General features: G+C 75.2%; 2 protein-coding genes across 2 annotated transcripts; one reads left to right on the plus strand and one right to left on the minus strand.

The window, feature by feature from the left end:
* Positions 1–833: 833 nt before the first annotated feature.
* Positions 834–17,088, minus strand: OPLAH (5-oxoprolinase, ATP-hydrolysing). Its single transcript, XM_076364007.1, is given in 27 exon segments — positions 834–1,475; positions 1,554–1,651; positions 1,729–1,889; positions 1,985–2,142; positions 3,322–3,471; positions 5,109–5,225; positions 5,406–5,540; positions 5,642–5,826; positions 6,910–6,993; positions 6,996–7,083; positions 7,229–7,330; positions 7,429–7,589; positions 7,716–7,867; positions 8,671–8,783; positions 8,876–9,014; positions 10,208–10,345; positions 10,456–10,626; positions 12,524–12,636; positions 12,741–13,027; positions 13,102–13,169; positions 13,324–13,462; positions 13,535–13,700; positions 14,003–14,198; positions 14,315–14,438; positions 14,555–14,669; positions 15,502–15,693; positions 16,775–17,088. Coding segments are annotated over 27 exon segments (3,879 nt in total). The 5' UTR covers positions 16,949–17,088; the 3' UTR covers positions 834–1,322.
* A 675-nt stretch (positions 17,089–17,763) lies between these two features.
* EXOSC4 (exosome component 4) lies at positions 17,764–19,783 on the plus strand. The gene is made up of 3 exons (XM_076364002.1): positions 17,764–17,945; positions 18,069–18,275; positions 19,296–19,783. The coding sequence occupies exons 1-3, from the start codon at positions 17,775–17,777 to the stop codon at positions 19,653–19,655; spliced, it is 738 nt and encodes a 245-aa protein (XP_076220117.1). The 5' UTR covers positions 17,764–17,774; the 3' UTR covers positions 19,656–19,783.
* The last annotated feature ends 981 nt before the right edge of the window (positions 19,784–20,764 follow it).

A 20,764-nucleotide genomic window follows, 5' to 3' on the forward strand; every position in this document is an offset into this window, starting at 1 on the left:
TGCCCCACGGCGTGTGCATACTTGGGGTGGGGGGGGCTGCTTCTTGGGGTGTGCATAGCTGGGGGGGGGGGCTGCCCCACGGCGTGTGCATAGCTGGAGTGGGGGGGCTGCCCCACGGCGTGTGCATAGCTGGGGGGGGGCTGCTTCTTGGGGTGTGCATAGCTGGGGGGGGGGGGCTGCCCCACGGCATGTGCATAGCTTGGGGGGGGGCTGCCCCACGGCGTGTGCATAGCTGGGGGGGGGCTGCTTCTTGGGGTGTGCATAGCTGGGGTTGGGGGGATGCCCCTTGGGGTGTGCATAGCTGGGGTGGGGGGGCTGCCCCACGGCGTGTGCATAGCTGGGGGGGGGCTGCTTCTTGGGGTGTGCATAGCTGGGGGGGGGGGCTGCCCCACGGCGTGTGCATAGCTGGGGTGGGGGGGCTGCCCCACGGCGTGTGCATAGCTGGGGGGGGGCTGCTTCTTGGGGTGTGCATAGCTGGGGTGGGGGGGCTGCCCCATGGCGTGTGCATAGCTTGGGGGGGGCTGCTTCTTGGGGTGTGCATAGCTGGGGGGGGGGGGCTGCCCCACGGCATGTGCATAGCTTGGGGGGGGGGCTGCCCCACGGCGTGTGCATAGCTGGGGGGGGGCTGCTTCTTGGGGTGTGCATAGCTGGGGTGGGGGGGCTGCCCCATGGCGTGTGCATAGCTTGGGGGGGGCTGCTTCTTGGGGTGTGCATAGCTGGGGGGGGGGGGCTGCCCCACGGCATGTGCATAGCTTGGGGGGGGGCTGCCCCACGGCGTGTGCATAGCTGGGGGGGGGCTGCTTCTTGGGGTGTGCATAGCTGGGGTGGGGGGGCTGCCCCACGGCGTGTGCATAGCTGGGGGGGGGGGCTGCTTCTTGGGGTGTGCATAGCTGGGAGTGGGGGGGCTGCCCTACAGTGTGTGCATAGCTGGGACTGGGGGGCTGCCCCATAGACTGTGCGTATCAGGCTGGGGGGCTTCCCCTCGGACTGTGCGTACTGGGAGTCGGGGGGCTGCCCTATAGACTGTGCGTATCTAGGAATGGGGGGCTGCCCCACAGAGTGTGTGTGTATGGAGTTGGGGGGCTGCCCCACAGGGTGTGCATAGCTGGGACCGGGGGGATGCTCCTCGGGGTGCGCATTGGGGTTGGGGGGCTGCCCTATCGACTGTGCGTATCTAGGAATGGGGGGCTGCCCCACACAGTGTGTGTGTCTGGGGTTGGGGGGCTGCCCCATGGGGCGGGCGTGCCTAGGGTGGGGACTGCCCCATGGGGCCTGCGTAGCCGGGGCTGCCCCACGGCCGCCAGCCTGGGGGGCAGGGACCCTCAGACGGTCTCCTGCGCCCGCCGGTACTCGAAGAGGCTCCCGCGTTCGGCGAAGCTCCGGGGCGCCGACAGCTCCGCGGCCTCCTCGGGGTCCCCCCCGTCCCCGGGGGAACCGAAGCCGCCCCCGCCGGGGGTCTGCAGGCGGAAGACGTCCTGCGGCGGGGAGAAGATGGGGCGTCGGGGGGTGCCGGGGTGCTGGGGGGCGTGGGGGGGTCCCCGCGCGGCGCTCACCCCCGGTTCCACCGGCACCGACGTCTTGGCGCCCAGGTTGATGGTTCGGCCGTCGTGGCGCAGCAGCAGGTTGAGCCCTGGGGCGCCGGGGCTGCCCCCTAACCGGCAGAGGGGGGTCAGGGGGCGATGGGGGGCGATGGGGGGCCAGGGGGGGCCGGGGGGGGTCCCCGCTCACCTCGCAGGCCGTAGGGGCAGACGGCGCGGCGCTCGCTCAGCACCGACAGCACCATGTCCTCGCGGAAGAGCAGCTCCCGGATCACCCCATCGCCCCCCCGGCAGCGCCCCGCGCCCCCCGAGCCCCGCCGCAGCTCGAAGCGCTGCAGGACCACGGGGTACCTGGGGCGGGGGGGGGGGTGGAAGCGGGGGACGGGGTCAGTCCCGGCAGGGCCCTGGCAGCCCCCCCGCGCTCCCCCCCGGGCCCCGGCACCTACCGCTGCTCCAGGATCTCGGGGTCGGTGATGCGGGTGTTGGTCATGTGGGTGTGGACCCCGCTGCGGCCGTGCCAGCGCGGGCCGGCCCCCGCGCCCCCCGCCACCGTCTCGTAGTAGCCCACCCGCTCATTCCCGAAGGTGACGTTGTTCATGCAGCCCTGAGGGCACAGGGGAGGGCAGGGGACCCCCACTCCCCCAGCCGTGGGGTCTGACCCCCCGGGACCCCCAACCCCTGGCACCCCAGGACCCCTGACCACCGGGACACTCAACCCCCCCGGGACCACCGACCCCTGGCACCCCAGGACCCCTGACCACCGGGACCCTCAACACCCCGGGACCCCCAACCCCTGGCACCCCAGGACCCCTGACCACCGGGACCCTCAACACCCCGGGACCCCCGACCCCTGGCACCCCAGGACCCCTGACCACCGGGACCCTCAACCCCCCGGGACCCCCAACCCCTGGCACCCCAGGACCCCTGACCACCGGGACCCTCAACCCCCCGGGACCACCGACCCCTGGCACCCCAGGACCCCTGACCACCGGGACACTCAACCCCCCGGGACCCCCGACCCCTGGCACCCCAGGACCCCTGACCACCGGGACCCTCAACACCCCGGGACCACCGACCCCTGGCACCCCAGGACCCCTGACCACCGGGACCCTCAACCCCCCGGGACCCCCAACCCCTGGCACCCCAGGACCCCTGACCACCGGGACACTCAACCCCCCGGGACCCCAGACCCCTGGCACCCCAGGACCCCTGACCACCGGGACACTCAACCCCCCGGGACCACCGACCCCTGGCACCCCAGGACCCCTGACCACCGGGACCCTCAACCCCCCAGGACCCCAGACCCCTGGCACCCCAGGACCCCTGACCACCAGGACACTCAACCCCCCAGGATCCCCAGCACCCCAGACCTCTGGGACCTCCAACCCGCAACTCCCCAGGACCCCCGGCACCCCAGACCCCCGGCACCCCCAGCACCCTGATCCCTGGCACCCCTGAGATCCCTCACCCCCAGCACTCCAGACCCCTGGAACTCCCGACCCCTGGGACCCCCAAGACCCCTGACCCCCGGCACCCTGGGACCCCCGACCCCTGGGACCCCAGAACTCTGGGACCCCTGGCACCCGAGACCCCTCACCCCCAGCACTCCAGACCCCTGGAACTCCCGACCCCTGGGACCCCCAACCCCCAGGACCCCCAACGCCCAGGACCCCCAGCATCCCAGACCCCCAGCACCCTGGGACCCCCGACCCCCGGGACCCCTGGCACCCCTGATCCTCGGGACCCCCGGCACCCCGGGACCCCCGGGACCCCCGATCCCTACCTGGGATGCGGCGCAGACGCCGAAGGCCCTGAAGATGACGTCCACCACGCGCTGGGAGGTCAGGACGTTGCCCCCCACCACGGCGGCCTCGGGCGAGGGGTCCAGGATGGAGCCCTTGGGGATGACCACCCGCACGGGGGCCAGGCAGCCCTGGGGGGGGGGGGGGCGGGGGGGTAGGCGGCCCGTCGGCCCCGCACGGATCCTGCCCCACACCCTGGGGGCTGGGGGGGAAGCCGCTGCCCCACGGCCGCCCCCTCTGCTCCCCCCACCCCAGCGCTGCTCAGTGGGGGCAGCCCAGACCCACGGCTCCCCTGCCCCGGGGGGGGCAGCGCCCCGAGCCCCCCCACCTTCCTGCCCTGGGGGGAGCAGGGTCCCAGGACCCCCACGCCAGGGCAACAGGGTCCCAGCCCCTCTGTCCCAGGGGATCGGGGTCCCAGCCCCGCTGCCCCATAGCCCCTCGCCCTCCGGGGCCAGCTCCCCCCGACAGCACTTGCCCGGGGCTCCTCTGTGGGCTCTGCCCTGCCCGGTGGGGGGGGTGTGTGTGGGGGGGGTCCCGCAGCCTGGGGGGTCCTGCAGCCTGGGAGTACCACAGCTGGGGGTCCCACAGCCCGGGGGGTCCTGCAGCCCGGGGGGTCCCGCAGCCCGGGGGTCTGGCAGCCTGGGGGTCCCACAGCCCAGGGGGTCCTGCAGCTGGGCGTCCCGCAGCCCAGGGGGTCCCGCAGCCCAGGGGTCTGGCAGCCTGGGGGGTCCTGCAGCCCAGGGGGTCCCGCAGCCTGGGAGTACCACAGCTGGGGGTCCTGCAGCCTGGGGGGTCCTGCAGCCGGGAGTCCTGCAGCCTGGGGGGTCCCACAGCCCGGGGGGGGTCCCGCAGCCTGGGGGGTCCCACAGCCCAGGGGGTCCCACAGCCCAGGGGGTCCCGCAGCCTGGGAGTACCACAGCTGGGGGGTCCTGCAGCCTGGGGGTCCCCCAGCTGGGGGTCCCGCAGCCCAGGGGGTCCCGCAGCCTGGTAGTACCACAGCTGGGGGTCCTGCAGCCTGGGGGGTCCCGCAGCCCGGGGGGTCCCGCAGCCCAGGGGGTCCACAGCCTGGGAGTACCACAGCTGGGGGTCCTGCAGCCTGGGGGGTCCCGCAGCCCAGGGGATCCCACAGCCCAGGGGGTCCCACAGCCCGGGGGGTCCTGCAGCTGGGGGTCCTGCAGCCTGCGAGTACCACAGCTGGGGGTCCTGCAGCCTGGGGGGTCCCACAGCCCAGGGGGTCCCACAGCCTGGGAGTACCACAGCTGGGGGTCCTGCAGCCTGGGGGTCCCCCAGCTGGGGGTCCCGCAGCCTGGGGGGTCCTGCAGCCGGGAGTCCTGTAGCCTGGGGGGTCCCACAGCCCGGGGGGGGTCCCACAGCCCAGGGGGTCCCACAGCCCGGGGGGTCCTGCAGCTGGGGGTCCCGCAGCCTGGGAGTACCACAGCCGGGGGTCCCACAGCCCGGGGGGTCCCGCAGCCTGGGAGTACCACAGCTGGGGGTCCTGCAGCCTGGGGGGTCCCACAGCCCGGGGGGTCCCCCAGCCGGGGGGTCCTGCAGCTGGGGGGGTCCCGCAGCCCGGGGGTTCCCACAGCCCGAGGGGTCCCACAGCCCGGGGGGTCCCGCAGCCCGGGGGGTCCTGCAGCTGGGGGTCCCGCAGCCTGGGAGTACCACAGCCGGGGGTCCCACAGCCCGGGGGGGTCCCGCAGCCTGGGAGTACCACAGCTGGGGGTCCCGCAGGCCGGGGGGTCCCCCAGCCGGGGGGTCCCGTGCCCACCTGGTTGAGGGGGATGTCCTGGCAGTAGATGAGGGCGGAGAGGGTGATGGCGCGGGGGGCGTTGCAGTTCCCGTACACCTCCGGCCCCGAGCCCGAGAAGTCGAAGACGGCGCTGCCCTGCGGGGACAGCGGGGACGAGGGGTGGCCCCCTGTGTGTCCCCCCCGATGCCCCCAGCCGGGGGGGCTCCCCCAAACCCCATCTCGGCGGGGATTTTCCAGCATCCCGGGGCCGGGAGGGGGGGGGGGGGGTGTGATCCCGGGGCCGGAGGGGATCTCCCGCATGCCGGGGCCGCCCGCTCACCTCCGGGGGTCCACCTGCACCCGCAGCCGGATGGGCGAGCCGTCGTCCATGCGGTCCTCGGCCTCCACCGCCGTGCCCCAGCGCGCGGCGAAACCCTTCAGCATCTCCCGCACGGCCACCTCGGCGTTGGCCTGGGGACGGGGGACGGGGGGGGGCGTCACGGCGGGGCCGGGGCGGGGTGGGGGGGGGGGCGGGGTCCGGGGTTGGGGGGGTGGTGGGGTGGGGGTCCCACCTGGATGTGGGCCATGTACGCCTGGACGACGGGGAGGCTGTGGAGGCGGATGAGCTCGGTGACCAGCTGGATCCCCTTCTGGTTGGCGGCCACCTGGGCACGCAGGTCCGACAGGTTGTCCTGCAGGTTCCGGGTGCCGCTGCAGCCCGGGACGCGGCCTGGCGCCATCAGGGCCTCCGTCACCGCTGCGGGGGACGAGTGAGCGGCGGCGGGGCAGAGGCCGCCACGTCCCCACCGCGTCCCCCGCCTCCCCACCGCCTCCCCACCGCCTCCCACCATGCCCCCCCACCGTCTCCACCGCGTCCCCACCATTCCCACCATGTCCCCCGCCTCTCCACCGCGTCCCCGCCGTCCCCACCATGTCCCCCACTGTCTCCACCGTGTCCCCACCATGTCCCCACCACGTCCCCCACGTCCCCACCACGTCCCCCATGTCCCCACTGTCCCCACCGCGTCCCCACCGCATCCCCACCATGCCCCCCACCGTCTCCACCGCGTACCCACCACGTCCCCACCACGTCCCCACCGCATCCCCACCGTCCCCACCATGTCCCCCGCCTCTCCACCGCGTCCCCGCCATCCCCACCATGTCCCCCACGTCTCCACTGCATCCCCACCGTGTCCCCACCGTGTCCCCGCCATCCCCACCATGTCCCCCACTGTCTCCACCGTGTCCTCACCATGTCCCCACCATGTCCCCCACATCCCCACCGCGTCCCCCATGACCCCACTGCATCCCCACTGCATCCCCACCATCCCCACCATGCCCCCCACTGTCCCCACCGCGTCCCCACCGCGTCCCCGCCGTCCCCACCATGTCCCCCATGTCCCCACCGCATCCCCACCATCCCCACCATGTCCCCCGCTGTCCCCACTGCGTCCCCACCGCGTCCCCGCCGTCCCCACCATGTCCCCCACTGTCTCCACCATGTCCCCACCGTGTCCCCACCATGTCCCCCGCCGTCCCCACCGTGTCCCCACCGCATCCCCACCGTCCCCACCATGTCCCCCACATCCCCACCATCCCCGCCATGTCCCCCGCCGTCCCCACCGCGTCCCCACCGCGTCCCCGCCGTCCCCACCATGTCCCCCACTGTCTCCACCATGTCCCCACCGTGTCCCCACCATGTCCCCCGCCGTCCCCACCGTGTCCCCACCGCATCCCCACCGTCCCCACCATGTCCCCCACATCCCCACCATCCCCGCCATGTCCCCCGCCGTCCCCACCGCGTCCCCACCGCGTCCCCGCCGTCCCGGCGCGGACCCACCCTCCTCCTGGAAGACGCCGTCCTTCACCAGCTTGAAGGAGACGAAGACGGCCCCCTCCTCCCGCAGCGCCTTGGAGTGGGGGGCATGGAGCCGGGGGTGATGCCCCCGATGTCCGCGTGGTGCCCGCGGCTGGCCACGAAGAAGACGGCCTTGGGGACGCCCGGCCAGAAGACCTGGGGAGAGCCCAGCGCTGAGCCGGTGTCCCCCGGGGGGGGGTGGTGGTGGTGGGGGGTGTTCCTGCACCCCGGGGTGCCCCGGATCGGGGGGGGTGGGGGGGGGGGGGGGGGGTGGTGTCCCGCGCCCCTGGCTCGCGCTCACGGGGGTGATGACGGTGAGGTCGGGCAGGTGGCTGCCCCCCGCGCAGGGGTGGTTGCTCAGGATGACGTCCCCCTCCCGCAGGTCCTCGCCGAGGTTGCGGATCTGCGGCGGCACCGGGAAGGGCTGAGCGGGTCCCTGGGGGGGGGGGGGGGGTGTGTGTCCCGGGGCCGGGAGGGGGGGGGGTGGGTACACCCTCCTACCTGGAACTGGACGGTCTCCTGCATGGCGCCCAGGTGGACGGGGATGTGGGGGGCGTTGGACACCAGCCCCCCGTCCGGCCCGAAGAGCGCGCAGGAGAAGTCCAGCCGCTCCTTGATGTTGGTGGAGATGGCCGTCCGCTGCAGGATCCGGCCCATCTGCTCTGCAGGGGGGGGGGGCGGGGGGGGGGACACGACACACACGCGGGGCACGGCGGACCCTCAGGAGGGGGTCCCCGCCCCACAGAGCCCCCCTCGTCCTGGCTGCCGGGGGCAGCCCCCCCCCCCACCTGCGATGCTCATGAAGCGGTGGGAGAAGATGGAGAGCTGGACGGCGTCGAGCTGGGGGCCGACGGAGCGCGGGGGCCCTGAGCCGACGGCGATGCAGACGTCGCCGAAGCGGGTGAGGCTGGCGGTGCAGCCCGGCTCCACCACGATGGTGCTGGGGGAGGCGGGCGGCGGCAACAGGAGCTGGAGGGGCGCGGGGCTTCCCGGGGTCCCCACCGGCTCCCCGGGGTCCCGCCGGCTCCCCGGGGTCCCCACCAGCTCCCTGGGGTCCCACCGGCTTCCCGGGGTCCCCGCCAGCTCCCCGGGGTCCCGCCGGCTCCCTGGGGTCCCCACCGGCTCCCTGGTCTCTTCATCAGCTCCCCCGCATCCCACCAGCTCCCTGGGGTCCCACCGGCTCCCCAGGGTCCCGCTGGCTCCCTGGGGTCCCCGCCAGCTCCCCGGGGTCCCCACCAGCTCCCCAGGGTCCCGCTAGCTCCCTGGGGTCCCCGCCAGCTCCCCGGGGTCCCCACCGGCTCCCTGGTCTCTTCATCAGCTCCCCCGCATCCCACCGGCTCCCTGGGGTCCCACCAGCTCCCCAGGGTCCTTCTGGATTCCCGGGGTCCCCGTCAGCTACACAGGGACCCCACCAGCTCCCCAGGGTCCCGCTGGCTCCCTGGGGTCCCCGCTGGCTCCCTAGGGTCCCCGCCAGCTCCCCGGGGTCCTCACCAGCTCCCTGGTCTCTTCATCAGCTCCCCCGCATCCCACCGGCTCCCCGGGTCCCCGTCTTCCCCCCAGGGTCCCTGCCATCTCCCCGGGGTCCCGCTGTCCCCCGGGGTCCCCACCATCCCCCCAGGGTCCCGCCATCCCCCCAGGGTCCCGCTGTCCCCCTGGGGTCCCCGCCATCCCCCCGGGGTCCTGCCATCCCGCTGGGGTCCCCGCCATCCCCCCGGGGTCCCACTGTCCCCCCGGGGTCCCTACCTGTTCTTGTCGATGATGATGGCGGGTCCGGGGACGGCGTGGTCGCAGGCCAGCTCCTCCAGCAGGAACACCGGCGTCTCCAGGTACCCCTCCTCGAAGTAGCACCGCGTCACCTGCGGGACCCAGCCCGAGCCCCCAGCCCCACGCCGGGTCACCCCCTGTCCCCGCGCGACCCCCGGGACCCCCCGCGACCCCCCGCCCTCACCGTCTCCACGCGGGCCGGTTTCCCGCTGGGGGCCAGGGGGGTCTCGCAGCTGATGCTGCTGCTGCCCGTGCCGCGCACCCGCACGTCGTCCACCACCACCGCGCGGTCGGGGATGGTGAAGCCGAACTCCGCCAGGTACCTGCGGGGCAGGAGCGGGCACCGGCTGCGGCGAGGGGGCACCGGCATGGCACTGCGCCCGGCATGGCACGGCAGCGCCAGGACAGGGATCGCGCTGCTGGGACGGGGGATCGCGGTGCTGGGATGGGGATCATGGCGCCGGGATGGGGGATGGCGGTGCCAGGACAGGATGGGGGATCGCGGTGCCGGGACGGGGGATTGTGGTGCTGGGATGGGGATCGCGGTGCCAGGACGGGGGATTGTGGTGCCGGGATGGGGGATCGTGGTGCCGGGACGGGGGATTGTGGTGCTGGGATGGGGATCGCGGTGCCAGGACGGGGGATTGTGGTGCCGGGATGGGGGATCGTGGTGCCGGGATGGGGGATTGTGGTGCTGGGATGGGGGATCGCGGCGCTGGGGTGGGGGATCGCGGTGCCGGGACGGGGGATTGTGGTGCTGGGATGGGGGATCGCGGCGCTGGGGTGGGGGATCGCGGCACTGGGAGAGAGGATCGTGGTGCTGGGATGGGGATCATGGTGCCAGGACACGGGATCATGGCACCGGGACCAGGGATTGTGGTGCTGGGGTGGGGGATTGTGGTGCCGGGACGGGGGATCGTGGTGCCGGGACGGGGGATCGTGGTGCCAGAACAGGGGATCGTGGTGCTGGGATGAGGATCGTGGTGCCAGGACAGGGGATTGCAGCACTGGGACGGGGGATCGTGGTGCTGGGTGGGGATCGCAGTGTCGGGACGGGGGATCGCGGTGCCAGGATGGGGGATCGTGGTGCTGGGATGGGGATCATGGTGCCAGGACGGGGGATCATGGTGCCGGGATGGGGGATCATGGCACCGGGACCAGGGACTGTGGTCCTGGGGTGGGAATCTCGGCACTGGGATGGGGGATCGTGGTGCCGGGACGGGGGATCACGGTGCCGGGATGGGGGATGGCGGTGCCGGGACGGGGGATCGTGGCTCCAGGATGGGGGATGGCGGTGCCGGGATGGGGATTGTGGCGCCGGGATGGGGGATCACGGTGCCGGGATGGGGGATCGCGGTGCCAGGACGGGGGATCACGGCACCAGGATGGGGGATGGCGGTGCCGGGACGGGGGATGGCGGTGCCGGGATGGGGATCACGGCACCAGGACGGGGGATCGCGGCACCGGGACGGGGGATGGTGGCGCCGGGACGGGGGACCGCGGCGCCGGGACGGACCGACTGGTGAAGGCGGCCTGGAAGTCTCCGGCGCGACAGGAGCGCGGGGTGGGCGGGTGGCCCTTGGCCGAGCACATCAGGGCGCAGTCGGTGCCCTCGTAGCGCAGGTGCAGGAAAGCCTCCGTGCGGATCCGCTCCCTGCGGGGGCGGCCCCGTCAGCGGCGGGCGGGGGGGGGGGGGGGGGGGCAGCGGCGTCCCCATCCGTCCCCCCCACTCCTGGGACCCCCCTCCCCCCCGCGGCGGCTCACCCGGCGAAGCCCTGCGCCCGCAGCGCGTCCCGGCACTCCCGCTCCAGCCCGGCGATGCGCCCGTCCAGCCAGGGGAAGGCGGCCGGCTCGTAGCGGAGGGCGCAGGGGGCCTGCGCCTCGTGCACCACGTCCGCCAGCGCCAGCCCGTACGCCGACAGGATCCCGCTGTACCTGCGCGACCCCCACCCAGGCCGCTGCCGCGCCCGCCGACGCCAACGCCGACGACGCCGACGCCGACGCCGACGCCTCCCGGGGACCGCAACACCCCCACCCGCCACACCCCGACCCCCGCCCGCCGGCACCCCCGGACCCAGAGCGTCCACTTGGGGATGGGGGAACCCCCAAACCCAGCACCCGGGGGCAACCCCAAACCCAGCACCCAGGGGCACCCGCAAAACCAGCACCCAGGGGCACCCCCAAACCCAACAAATCCACCTGGGGATGGGGGAACCCCCAAAACCAGCACCCAGGGGCAACCCCAAACCCGACAAAACCACCTGGGGATGGGGGAACCCCCAAACCCAGCACCCAGGGGCACCCCCAAACCCAGCACCCAGGGGCACCCGCAAAACCAGCACCCAGGGGCACCCCCAAACCCAACAAATCCACCTGGGGATGGGGGAACCCCCAAACCCAGCTCCCGGGGGCACCCCCAAACCCAGCACCCAGGGGCACCCCCAAACCCGATGAAACCACCTGGGGATGGGGGGACCCCCAAACCCAGCTCCCGGGGGCACCCCCAAACCCAGCACCTGGGGGCACCCCCAAACCCAATGAATCCACCTGGGGATGGGGGAACCCCCAAAACCAGCACCCGGGGGCACCCCCAAACCCAGCAAAAACACCTGGGGAGCAGGGAACCCCCAAACCCAGCAACTGGGGGCAACCCCAAACCCGACAAAACCACCTGGGGATGGGGGAACCCCCAAACCCAGCACCCAGGGGCACCCCCAAACCCAGGACCCGGGGGCACCCCCAAACCCAATGAATCCACCTGGGGATGGGGGAACCCCCAAAACCAGCACCCAGGGGCACCCCCAAACCCGACGAAACCACCTGGGGATGGGGGAACCCCCAAACCCAGCACCCGGGGGCACCCCCAAACCCAACGAAACCACCTGGGGAGCAGGGAACACCCAAACCCAGCACCCGGGGGCAACCCCAAACCCAGCACCCAGGGGCACCCCCAAACCCAGCACCTGGGGGCACCCCCAAACCCAACGAATCCACCTGGGGATGGGGGAACCCCCAAACCCAGCTCCCGGGGGCACCCCCAAACCCAGCACCCAGGGGCACCCCCAAACCCGATGAAACCACCTGGGGATGGGGGGACCCCCAAACCCAGCTCCCGGGGGCACCCCCAAACCCAGCACCTGGGGGCACCCCCAAACCCAACGAATCCACCTGGGGATGGGGGAACCCCCAAACCCAGCACCCGGGGGCACCCCCAAACCCAACGAAACCACCTGGGGATGGGGGAACCCCCAAACCCAGCACCCGGGGGCACCCCCAAACCCCGCGCATCCACCTCAGGACCGCAGCACCCCTGAACCCAACACATCTGCCTGGGGGCTGGGGCACCCCCAAACTCCACGCATCCACCTGGGGGGGGGGGGGGGGGGGCTGGGGCACCCCCAAACACCCTGCATCCACCTGGGGGTCTGGACAACCCCAAATGCACCCGCCTGGGGGGGCTGGGGCACCCCCAAACCCAAATGCACCCGCCTGGGGGGCTGGGGCACCCCCAAACCCAACGCACCCGCCCTGGGGGGGGGGGGCTGGGGCACCCCCAAACCCAAATGCACCCGCCTGGGGGGCTGGGGCACCCCCAAACCCAACAAATCTGCCTCGGGGGGGGGGACATGACACGACGACGACACCAGAGCCCCCCAACCCCACACCATCTACCCAGGGGCCGGGAACGTCTCGACACCACCCGGGGGACGCTGGGCACCCCCCCCCCAAAAAGTGCCCCCGCCCTTGTCCGGCGGCACCGGCAGAGGTGGGGGGTGGGGTGGTGGTGGTGGGGGGTGTCCCCGCGGAGCCCCCCCCGCCCCGATCCACCTACTTGTGGATGAAGACCCTGCTCATGCCCAGGGTGCGGGCGATGGCGCAGGCGTGCTGCCCCCCCGCGCCCCCGAAGCAGGCCAGCACGTGGCGGGAGGCGTCGTGGCCCCGCGCCTGCGGAGAGAGGTGTGGGGGGGGGGGGGACATGGGGCGGGGTGACACCGGCGCCGGCGGTGCCCCGCCCTGCCCCACCCCGCCCCGCCCCGGGGCCAGCCCACCTGCGTCAGGGCGCGGATGGGCCGGCACATGGCCTCGTTGGCCACCCGCACGAAGCCCATGGCCACCTCCTCCACCGAGAGCGGCCGGCGGGCGGCGGCGCCGGCGGCGCCGGCGGTGTCGGTGTCGGCCAGGAAGGCGTCGATGCGGGCGGCCAGCTCACGGAACGCCCGCGCCGCCGCCTCCCGGCACAGCGGCTGGTCCTCGCCCGGCCCGAAGATGCGGGGGAAGTACTCGGGGAGCAGGCGGCCCAGGCAGAGGTTGGCGTCGGTGACGGTCAGCGGACCCCCTGCGCCGGGACGGGGATGGGGACGGTGAGCGCGGCACCGCGGCGCGGCACCCGCCGGCAGCGCGGCCACTCACCCTTGCGGTAGCAGGCTGGGCCGGGGTGGGCGCCCGCCGACTCGGGGCCGACCACGAAGAGCCCGGACCTGGAGGGGAGACGCCGGCGGGAGAGGGAGGGGTCCCGGCTACGCCCAGCCGCGCCGCCGCGCCGCGGCCGAGCCGGACCCAGCCTCCACCGAGCCCCCGAGCCCCAGCGTGCCCTGCCCGGGGCACCCACGGGTGCCCGGAGCCCCCACCCACCTGAAGAAGAGCCGGGAGCCACCGCCGGCCGCCACGGTGTTGATGTCAAGCTGCGGCGCCTGGATGCTGACGCCGGCGGTGCTGGCCTCGAAGACGTGCTCGTACTCGCCGGCGTAGCGGCTGACGTCCGTCGAGGTGCCTGGGGGAGCGCGGCTCAGGCCCCCGCCGGCCCCCCCACCCCCCACCCCCCCCGCCCCCCGCCCCCGCTCACCTCCCATGTCGAAGCCGATGACGGGCTGCCCGTCCTCGCGGCGGTAGGTGGTGACAGCGTAGCCCACCACGCCGCCGGCCGGGCCCGAGAGGATGGCGCGGGCCCCGCTGAAGTGCTGCATGGGGGTGAGCCCCCCGTCCGAGCGCATGAACAGCACCGGCACCTCCTGCGGGCGGGGGGGGGACGCTGGGACGGGCGCCCACGGTGGGGGGGGGGGGGTCCCGGTGGGACGGGCGCCGACGGGGTGGGGGGGGGGGGGTTGTGTCGCGGTGGGACGGGCGCCCACAGAGGGGGATCGAGGTGGGACGGGCGCTGGCAGGGGTTCCTGGTGGGATGGGTGCTGCCGGGGGGGTCCCGGCAGGACGGGCACCGGCCGGGGGGTCCCGGTGGGATGGGTGCCCTTTTGGGGGGGGGGGGTGGTCCTAGTGGGATGGGCGCCCGTGGTGGGGTCCCGGTGGCCCCACTCACCCGCAGCTGGTGGGCGAAGCCGGCACGGAAGCTCTCCAGGTAGCGGTGGATGCAGGGGGTGAGGTAGGCGTCGGCGCAGGCCGTGTAGCCGCGCGGCACCGCCCGCACCATGGCCGCCACCGCGGAGGAGAGGGAGACGTGCCGGAAGCCCAGCTCCCGTGCCAGCGCCCCGACCTGCTCCTCGTGGCCGGGCCAGCTGCCAGGGAGAGCGGGGACGGCGTCGGGCGTGGGGGTCTGGCTGCGCGCCCCCCCCTCCCCTTCCCCCCCCCCCAAATTCCCCCAGGTCCTGTCCCGTCCCCCCCGGGGACTCACGCGTAGGAGTGGAGCAGCAGCACGGCCAGGCTGCGGATGCCGCGGGCCAGCACCCCCTCCAGCTCCCGCCGCAGCGCCGACAGCTCCAGCGGCCGCTGCACCAGCAGGGACGCCCCTGTGGAGCCTGGGGACAGCCGGGGGTCCCGGGGGGGGTCACAGGGCGGGGGGGGGGGGGGGGGGATGTGTCCCCGCCGGCCCCGGCCCCCCCCCCCCCCCCCCCTTCGCGGCGGCGGTCCCCACCTTCCAGCAGCGGGAGGGTCTCCTTCCCCGGGAGGCGGCAGCCGGGCTGGTGCGGGATCAGCCGCTCGTCCACCTCGATCACCTCCTCGTACAGCACCTCGGGCACCGCCACCTCCTGCGGGGGGGGGGGGGGACGGGACGGGGGGGGGGACGGGGACGTCACCCGGGGGCCACCGCGGGACGCCCCGCCACGGCGGGGCAGCCCCCGCCGCCCGCTCGGGGAGGCGCCGGCCTCGCCGCGCTGCCGGAGCTGCCGCTGGCTCCCGGCCGGCCGGGGCGGCGCGCGGGCGCTGGCACAGGGCCGGGGGGCTGGCGCGGGGCCGTGGCCGGGGCCCAGCGGCGCTCACGGGACGCAGCACCCGGGATCCGGGGACTTCCCGCCACCGCCAAGGACGTCCGCGCCGGGCAGAGGACGCGCCGGGCCTCACCGAGCCGGGAGGGCCGCGGGTCACGCGGGGACACGCTGCTCCGAGCCCAGACGGCGTGGGTCGCACGGGGACGTGCCAGCCCGAGCCCGGATGGCGTGGGTCGCGTGGGGACACATTGCCCCAAGCCCGGACAGTGACGGTGCCGGGGACGTGCCAGCCCGGTTGCGGGCGGCGTGGGTCACGGGGGTGGGCTGCCCCAAGCCCGGAGGGTGCGGGACACGGGGACGTGGCACCCTGAGCCCGGATGGTGCTGGTCAGGGGGGGGACATGCCACCCCAAACCCAGAGGGCGCAGGTCCCGGGGACGTGCCACCCCCCATCCCGGACAGCGTGGGTCACCGGGAAGTGCCGCCGCAACCCTGGCTGGTGCCGGTCCCGGGGACGTGCCACCCTAACCCCAGGTGACGTGGGTCCCGGGGACGTGCCACCCCCCCCATCCCGGACAGCGTGCCGTCCCAACCCCACGCCGGTGCGGGTGCCGCAGCGGCGGCGCCGGCATGGCGGCGGCGCCGGGCCTCACCAGGTCGAAGATGTGGGGGCGGGCCTGGCTGCCGATGTGGAGGAGGTCGCGGAAGCCGCGGGTGACCAGCAGGGCCAGGCGCTCGCCCCGGCGCTCCAGCAGCGCGTTGGTGGCCACCGTGGTGCCCATGCGGATCCACTCGATGCCGGAGGCGTCCAGGGGCTGATCCCGCGGCACCGCCACCCCGCTCTCCTGCCGGCACCACGGACCCTCGGCCCCACGGCTCCACCGCGGGCCCTCGGCCCCACCGCCCCCCCACAGACCCTCAGCCCCACGGCTCCACTGCGGGCCCTCGGCCCCACCGCCCCCCCACGGACCCTCAGCCCCACGGCTCCACCGCGCACCCTCGGCTCCGCCGCCCCCCCACGGACCCTCAGCCCCACGGCTCCACTGCGGGCCCTCGGCCCCACCGCCCCACCGCGGACCCTCAGCCCCATGGCTCCACCACAGACCCTCGGCCCCGCCGCCGCACCGCGGACCCTCGGCCCCACGGCTCCACCGCGCACCCTCGGCCCTGCCCCCCCACCGCGGACCCTCGGCCCCACAGCTCCCCCCGGCACAGGGCGGGGGGGGGTCCGGACCGGACCAGGCTGCCCCAGCCCCCCCAACCCTGGGAAGGGGGGGGGGGGGGAGGGCTGGCCTGGGGGGCTGGGGCACGGGGGTCTCGGGGGGGGGGTTCCAGGAGGAGATCCCGGGGGGAGGGTCTCAGGGGGAGGGTCCTGGGGGAGGGTCCTGGGGGGGGTCCCAGAGGGGTGTTCCAGGGGGGTCATGGGGAGGTCCCAGTGGGGAGGGTCCCAGGGGGAGCTCCCGGGGGGCGGGGGGGTGTCCCAGGAGGAGATCCCGGGGGGGGTCTTGGGGAGGGCCCCGGGTGAGAGTCCCTGGGAGAGTCTCGGGGGGGGGGGGGGGGAGGTTCCTGGGGGATCTCGGGGGGGTCTCGAGGAGGGTCCTGGAGTGGGATCCCGGGGGGGGGGTCTCGGGGGGGTCCCGGGGTGTCCCGGGGGGGTCTCGGGGGGGTCCTGGAGCAGGGTCCCGGGGGATGTCTCGGGAGGTGTCTCGGGGGGGTCCCGGGGTGTCCCGGGGAGGTCTTGGGGGGGTCCCGGGGTGTCGCGGGGGGGTCTCGGGGTGGTCCTGGGGTGTCCCGGGGGGGTCTCGGGGGGGTCCTGGAGCAGGGTCCCGGGGGGTGTCTCGGGGGGGTCCCGGGGTGTCCCGGGGGGGTGTCGGGGGGGTTCCCGGGGTGTCCCGGGGGTCCCGGGGGGGGGTCCGGCGGCCGCACCTCCTGCAGGACGCGGCGGATGCCCTCGGTGGGGGCGTCTCCGTAGCCCGGGTCCTCGGAGAGCAGCTTGAGGACGCGGACGCGGCCGCCGGGGCAGCGGGCGAAGACGTCGGTGAAGGTGCCGCCGCGGTCGATGGCGAACTGGAACCCGCCGGGGCCCGCCGCCGCCGCCATGGCGGCTGGGGACAGGCACGGAGCGGCTCGGGGCGGCACGGAGCGGCACGGATCGGTACGGGCCGGGCACGGATCGGGCACGGATCGGTACGGGCCGGGCACGGATCGGTACCCGCCGCTCCCGCCCGGGCAGCGCCGAGCACCGGCCCCGCGGGGGGCGTGGCCTCGGAGGGGGCGTCGCCTCCGGGGGAGGCGTGGCCTCGGGCCGGGGGGCGCGGCTTCGGGCCGGAGGGCGCGGCCTCGGGCCGGGGGGCGCGGCTTCGGGCCGGGGGGCGCGGCCTCGGGCCGGGGGGCGCGGCTTCGGGCCGGAGGGCGCGGCCTCGGGCCGGGGGGCGCGGCCTCGGGCCGGGGGGCGCGGCTTCGGGCCGGGGGGCGCGGCCTCGGGCCGGGGGGCGCGGCTTCGGGCCGGGGGGCGCGGCCTCGGGCCGGGGGGCGAGGCCTCGGGCCGGGGGGCGCGGCCTCGGGCCGGGGGGCGAGGCCTCGGGCCGGGGGGCGAGGCCTCGGGCCGGGGGGCGAGGCCTCGGGCCGGGGGGCGCGGCTTCGGGCCGGGGGGCGCGGCTTCGGGCCGGAGGGCGCGGCCTCTGGCGGGCGTCCCGCGCTAGGCACGCCGGGAGTTGTGGTCCGTCCCGCGCGGGGCACGCCGGGAGTTGTAGTGTCGTTCCCCTCCCTCCCCGCGCGGGGCACGCCGGGAGTTGTAGTCCCCCCCCCTCCTCCTCCTCCTCCTCCTCCTCCTCCTCTCTGCGCGGGGCAGGCCGGGAGCTGTAGTCCATCCCGCGCGGGGCAGGCCGGGAGCTGTAGTTCCCCCCCCCCCCTCCGGCCGGGTAACATGGCGGCGCCGGAGCTGCTGTCGGACGAGGGTTACCGGGCGGACGGGCGCCGTCCCGCCGAGCTCCGCAAGGTCCGCGCCCGCATGGGCGTCTTCGCTCAGGCCGACGGCTCGGCCTACATCGAGCAGGGCAACACCAAGGCGCTGGCCGTGGTCTACGGCCCCCACGAGGTGAGCGGCCCGGCCGGGCCCGGCCTACCCCCCACCCCCCCACCCCCGCCCCGGCCCCGGGCCCGGGCCCGCTCCCGGTCGCCCACCCGCCGTCCCCATCGCCTCTCTCCCCCCCGGCCACAGACGCGCGGTGCCCGCGGCAAGGCTCTGCCCGACCGGGCCCTGGTGAACTGCCAGTACAGCCTGGCCACCTTCAGCGCCGGCGAGCGGCGGCGCCGGCCCCACGGCGACCGGCAGGCCGGGGAGCTGGCGCTGCTCCTCAAGCAGACCTTCGAGGCCGCCATCCTCACCCGCCTCTACCCCCGCTCCCAGATCGACATCTACGTCCAGGTGATGGGGGCACCGGGGGGGGACGGGGACGGGGACGGGGCCCAGGGGGGGGACACGGGCCGTGGGGGGGGACACGGGGGGACACGGGGCCCGGGGGGGACACGGGGGGGGACGGGGACACGGGGGGACGGGGACGGGACACGGGGCCCGGGGGGGACACAGACCCCGGGGGGGACACGGGGGGGGGGGTGGGACGGGACACGGGGCCCGGGAGGGACACAGACCCCGGGGGGGACACGGGGGGGGACGGGGACACGGGGCCTGGGGGGGACACAGACCCCGGGGGGGACACGGGGCCCGGGGGGGACACAGACCCCGGGGGGGACACGGTGGGGGGGACGGGGACACACAGGGCCCGGGGGAGACACAGACCCCGGGGGGGACACGGGCCCTGGGGGGGACACAGACAGTGGGGGGGGGACACGGGCTGTGGGGGTGACACGGGCCGTGGGGGGGGACACGGGCTGTGGGGGGGACACGGACCTGGGGGGGGACATGGACTTGGGGGGGGGGACACGGACCTGGGGGGACACACAGACAGTGGGGGGGGGGGAGACACAGGCCGTGGGGGGGACACAGACAGTGGGGGGGACACGGACAGTGCAGGGGGGGACACGGGCCCTGGGGGGGGACAGAGACCCCGGAGGGGACATGGGCTGGGGGGGGAGACACACACGGACCCAGAGGGAACGACACGGACCCCAGGGGGGACACGGATGTGGGGGGATGACATGGACCCGGGGGGGGGGGGACATGGGCTGTGGGGGGGGACACAGACCCCAGAGGGGACACGGGCTGGGGGGGGGGGGAACGACACAGACCTGGGGGGGGGACACGACACTGACCCCAGTGGGGACATGGACCCTGGTGGGGACAAGGACCCCAGTGGGACACACGGACCCCGGGGGGGGGGGGGGAACGCGGAACGCGGGGCGGCAGGACACGGACCCCGGGGGGGTTCCCTGCGCAGCCTCCCCCCCCCCCCCCCTCCCCCCCCAACCGAACCGGCCGCTCCCCCAGATCCTGCAAGCCGACGGCGGCAACTACTGCGCCTGCGTGAACGCGGCCACGCTGGCGGTGATGGACGCCGGCATCCCCATGCGGGACTACGTCTGCGCCAGCACGGCCGGCCTGGCCGAGGACACCCCCCTGGCCGACCTCAGCTCCCCCGAGGAGGCGGCGGGGGGGCCGCGGCTGGTGCTGGCGCTGCTGCCGGCCTCGGGGCAGATCGCCCTCCTGCAGCTCAGCGCCCGCCTGCACCAGGAGCGGCTGGAGGCGGCGCTGGAGGCGGCCGGGCGGGCCTGCCGCGCTCTCCACGCCGTGCTGGACCGGGTGGTGCGGGAGCGGCTGCGGGAGGTCACCGGGCTGCTGGGGGACTGAGCGGCGCCGGACGACGCCGGCGACGCGCTACCGGGGCGGGGGGGGGGGCTGCGGGGCGGCAACGGCCCGAGTCCCTCGTCAATAAAGGGCTGCCGCGGCGTGCCGTGCGCCGTGCGCCGTCTGCCGTGCCCTGTCTGCCGTGCGCTGCGCCGTGGGCTGTGTGCCATGCGCGGCGTGCACCGTGTGCCACGTTCCATGTGCCGCATCGTGTGCCATGTGCTGTGTGCCATGTGCCACGTCGTGTGCCGTGTGCCACGTGCCACGCTGTGTGCCGTGTGCCGTGCCATGTGCTATGCACTGCGTGCCACGTGCCGTGTCATGCACCATGGGCTGTGCGCCGCGCGCCATGTGCCACGTGCCATGCACCGTGTTGCGTGCCGTGTGCCGCGTGCCGCGTGCCATGTGCCACACCGTGTGCCGCAGCGTGCGCCGTGTGCCACGTTCCATGTGCTGCATCGTGTGCCATGTGCTGTGTGCCATGTGCCACGTGCCACGCTGTGTGCCGTGTGCCACGCCATGTGCCATGCACTGTGTGCCACGTGCCACGTGCCGTGTCATGCACCGTGGGCCGTGCGCCGCGCGCCATGTGCCACGTGCCATGCACCGTGTTGCGTGCCGTGTGCCATGTGCCACGTCGTGTGCCGCAGCGTGCGCCGTGTGCCACGTTCCATGTGCTGCATCGTGTGCCATGTGCTGTGTGCCATGTGCCATGTCGTGTGCCATGTGTCGTGTGCCATGTGCCACGTGCCACGCTGTGTGCCGTGTGCCACGCCATGTGCCATGCACTGTGTGCCACGTGCCACGTGCCGTGTCATGCACCGTGGGCCGTGCGCCGCGCGCCATGTGCCACGTGCCATGCACCGTGTTGCATGCCGTGTGCCTCATGCCGTGTGCCATGTGCCACGTCGTGTGCCGCGGCGTGCGCCGTGTGCCACGTTCCATGTGCCGCATCGTGTGCCACGTGCCACGCTCTGTGCCGTGTGCCACGCCATGTGCCATGCACTGCGTGCCACGTGCCACGTGCCGTGTCGTGCACCATGGGCCGTGCACCGCGCGCCATGTGCCACGTGCCATGCACCGTGTTGCGTGCCGTGTGCCGCGTGCCATGT

This window comes from Aptenodytes patagonicus, unplaced genomic scaffold, assembly GCF_965638725.1.
Source record: "Aptenodytes patagonicus unplaced genomic scaffold, bAptPat1.pri.cur scaffold_393, whole genome shotgun sequence".
Classification (NCBI taxonomy): domain Eukaryota; kingdom Metazoa; phylum Chordata; class Aves; order Sphenisciformes; family Spheniscidae; genus Aptenodytes; species Aptenodytes patagonicus.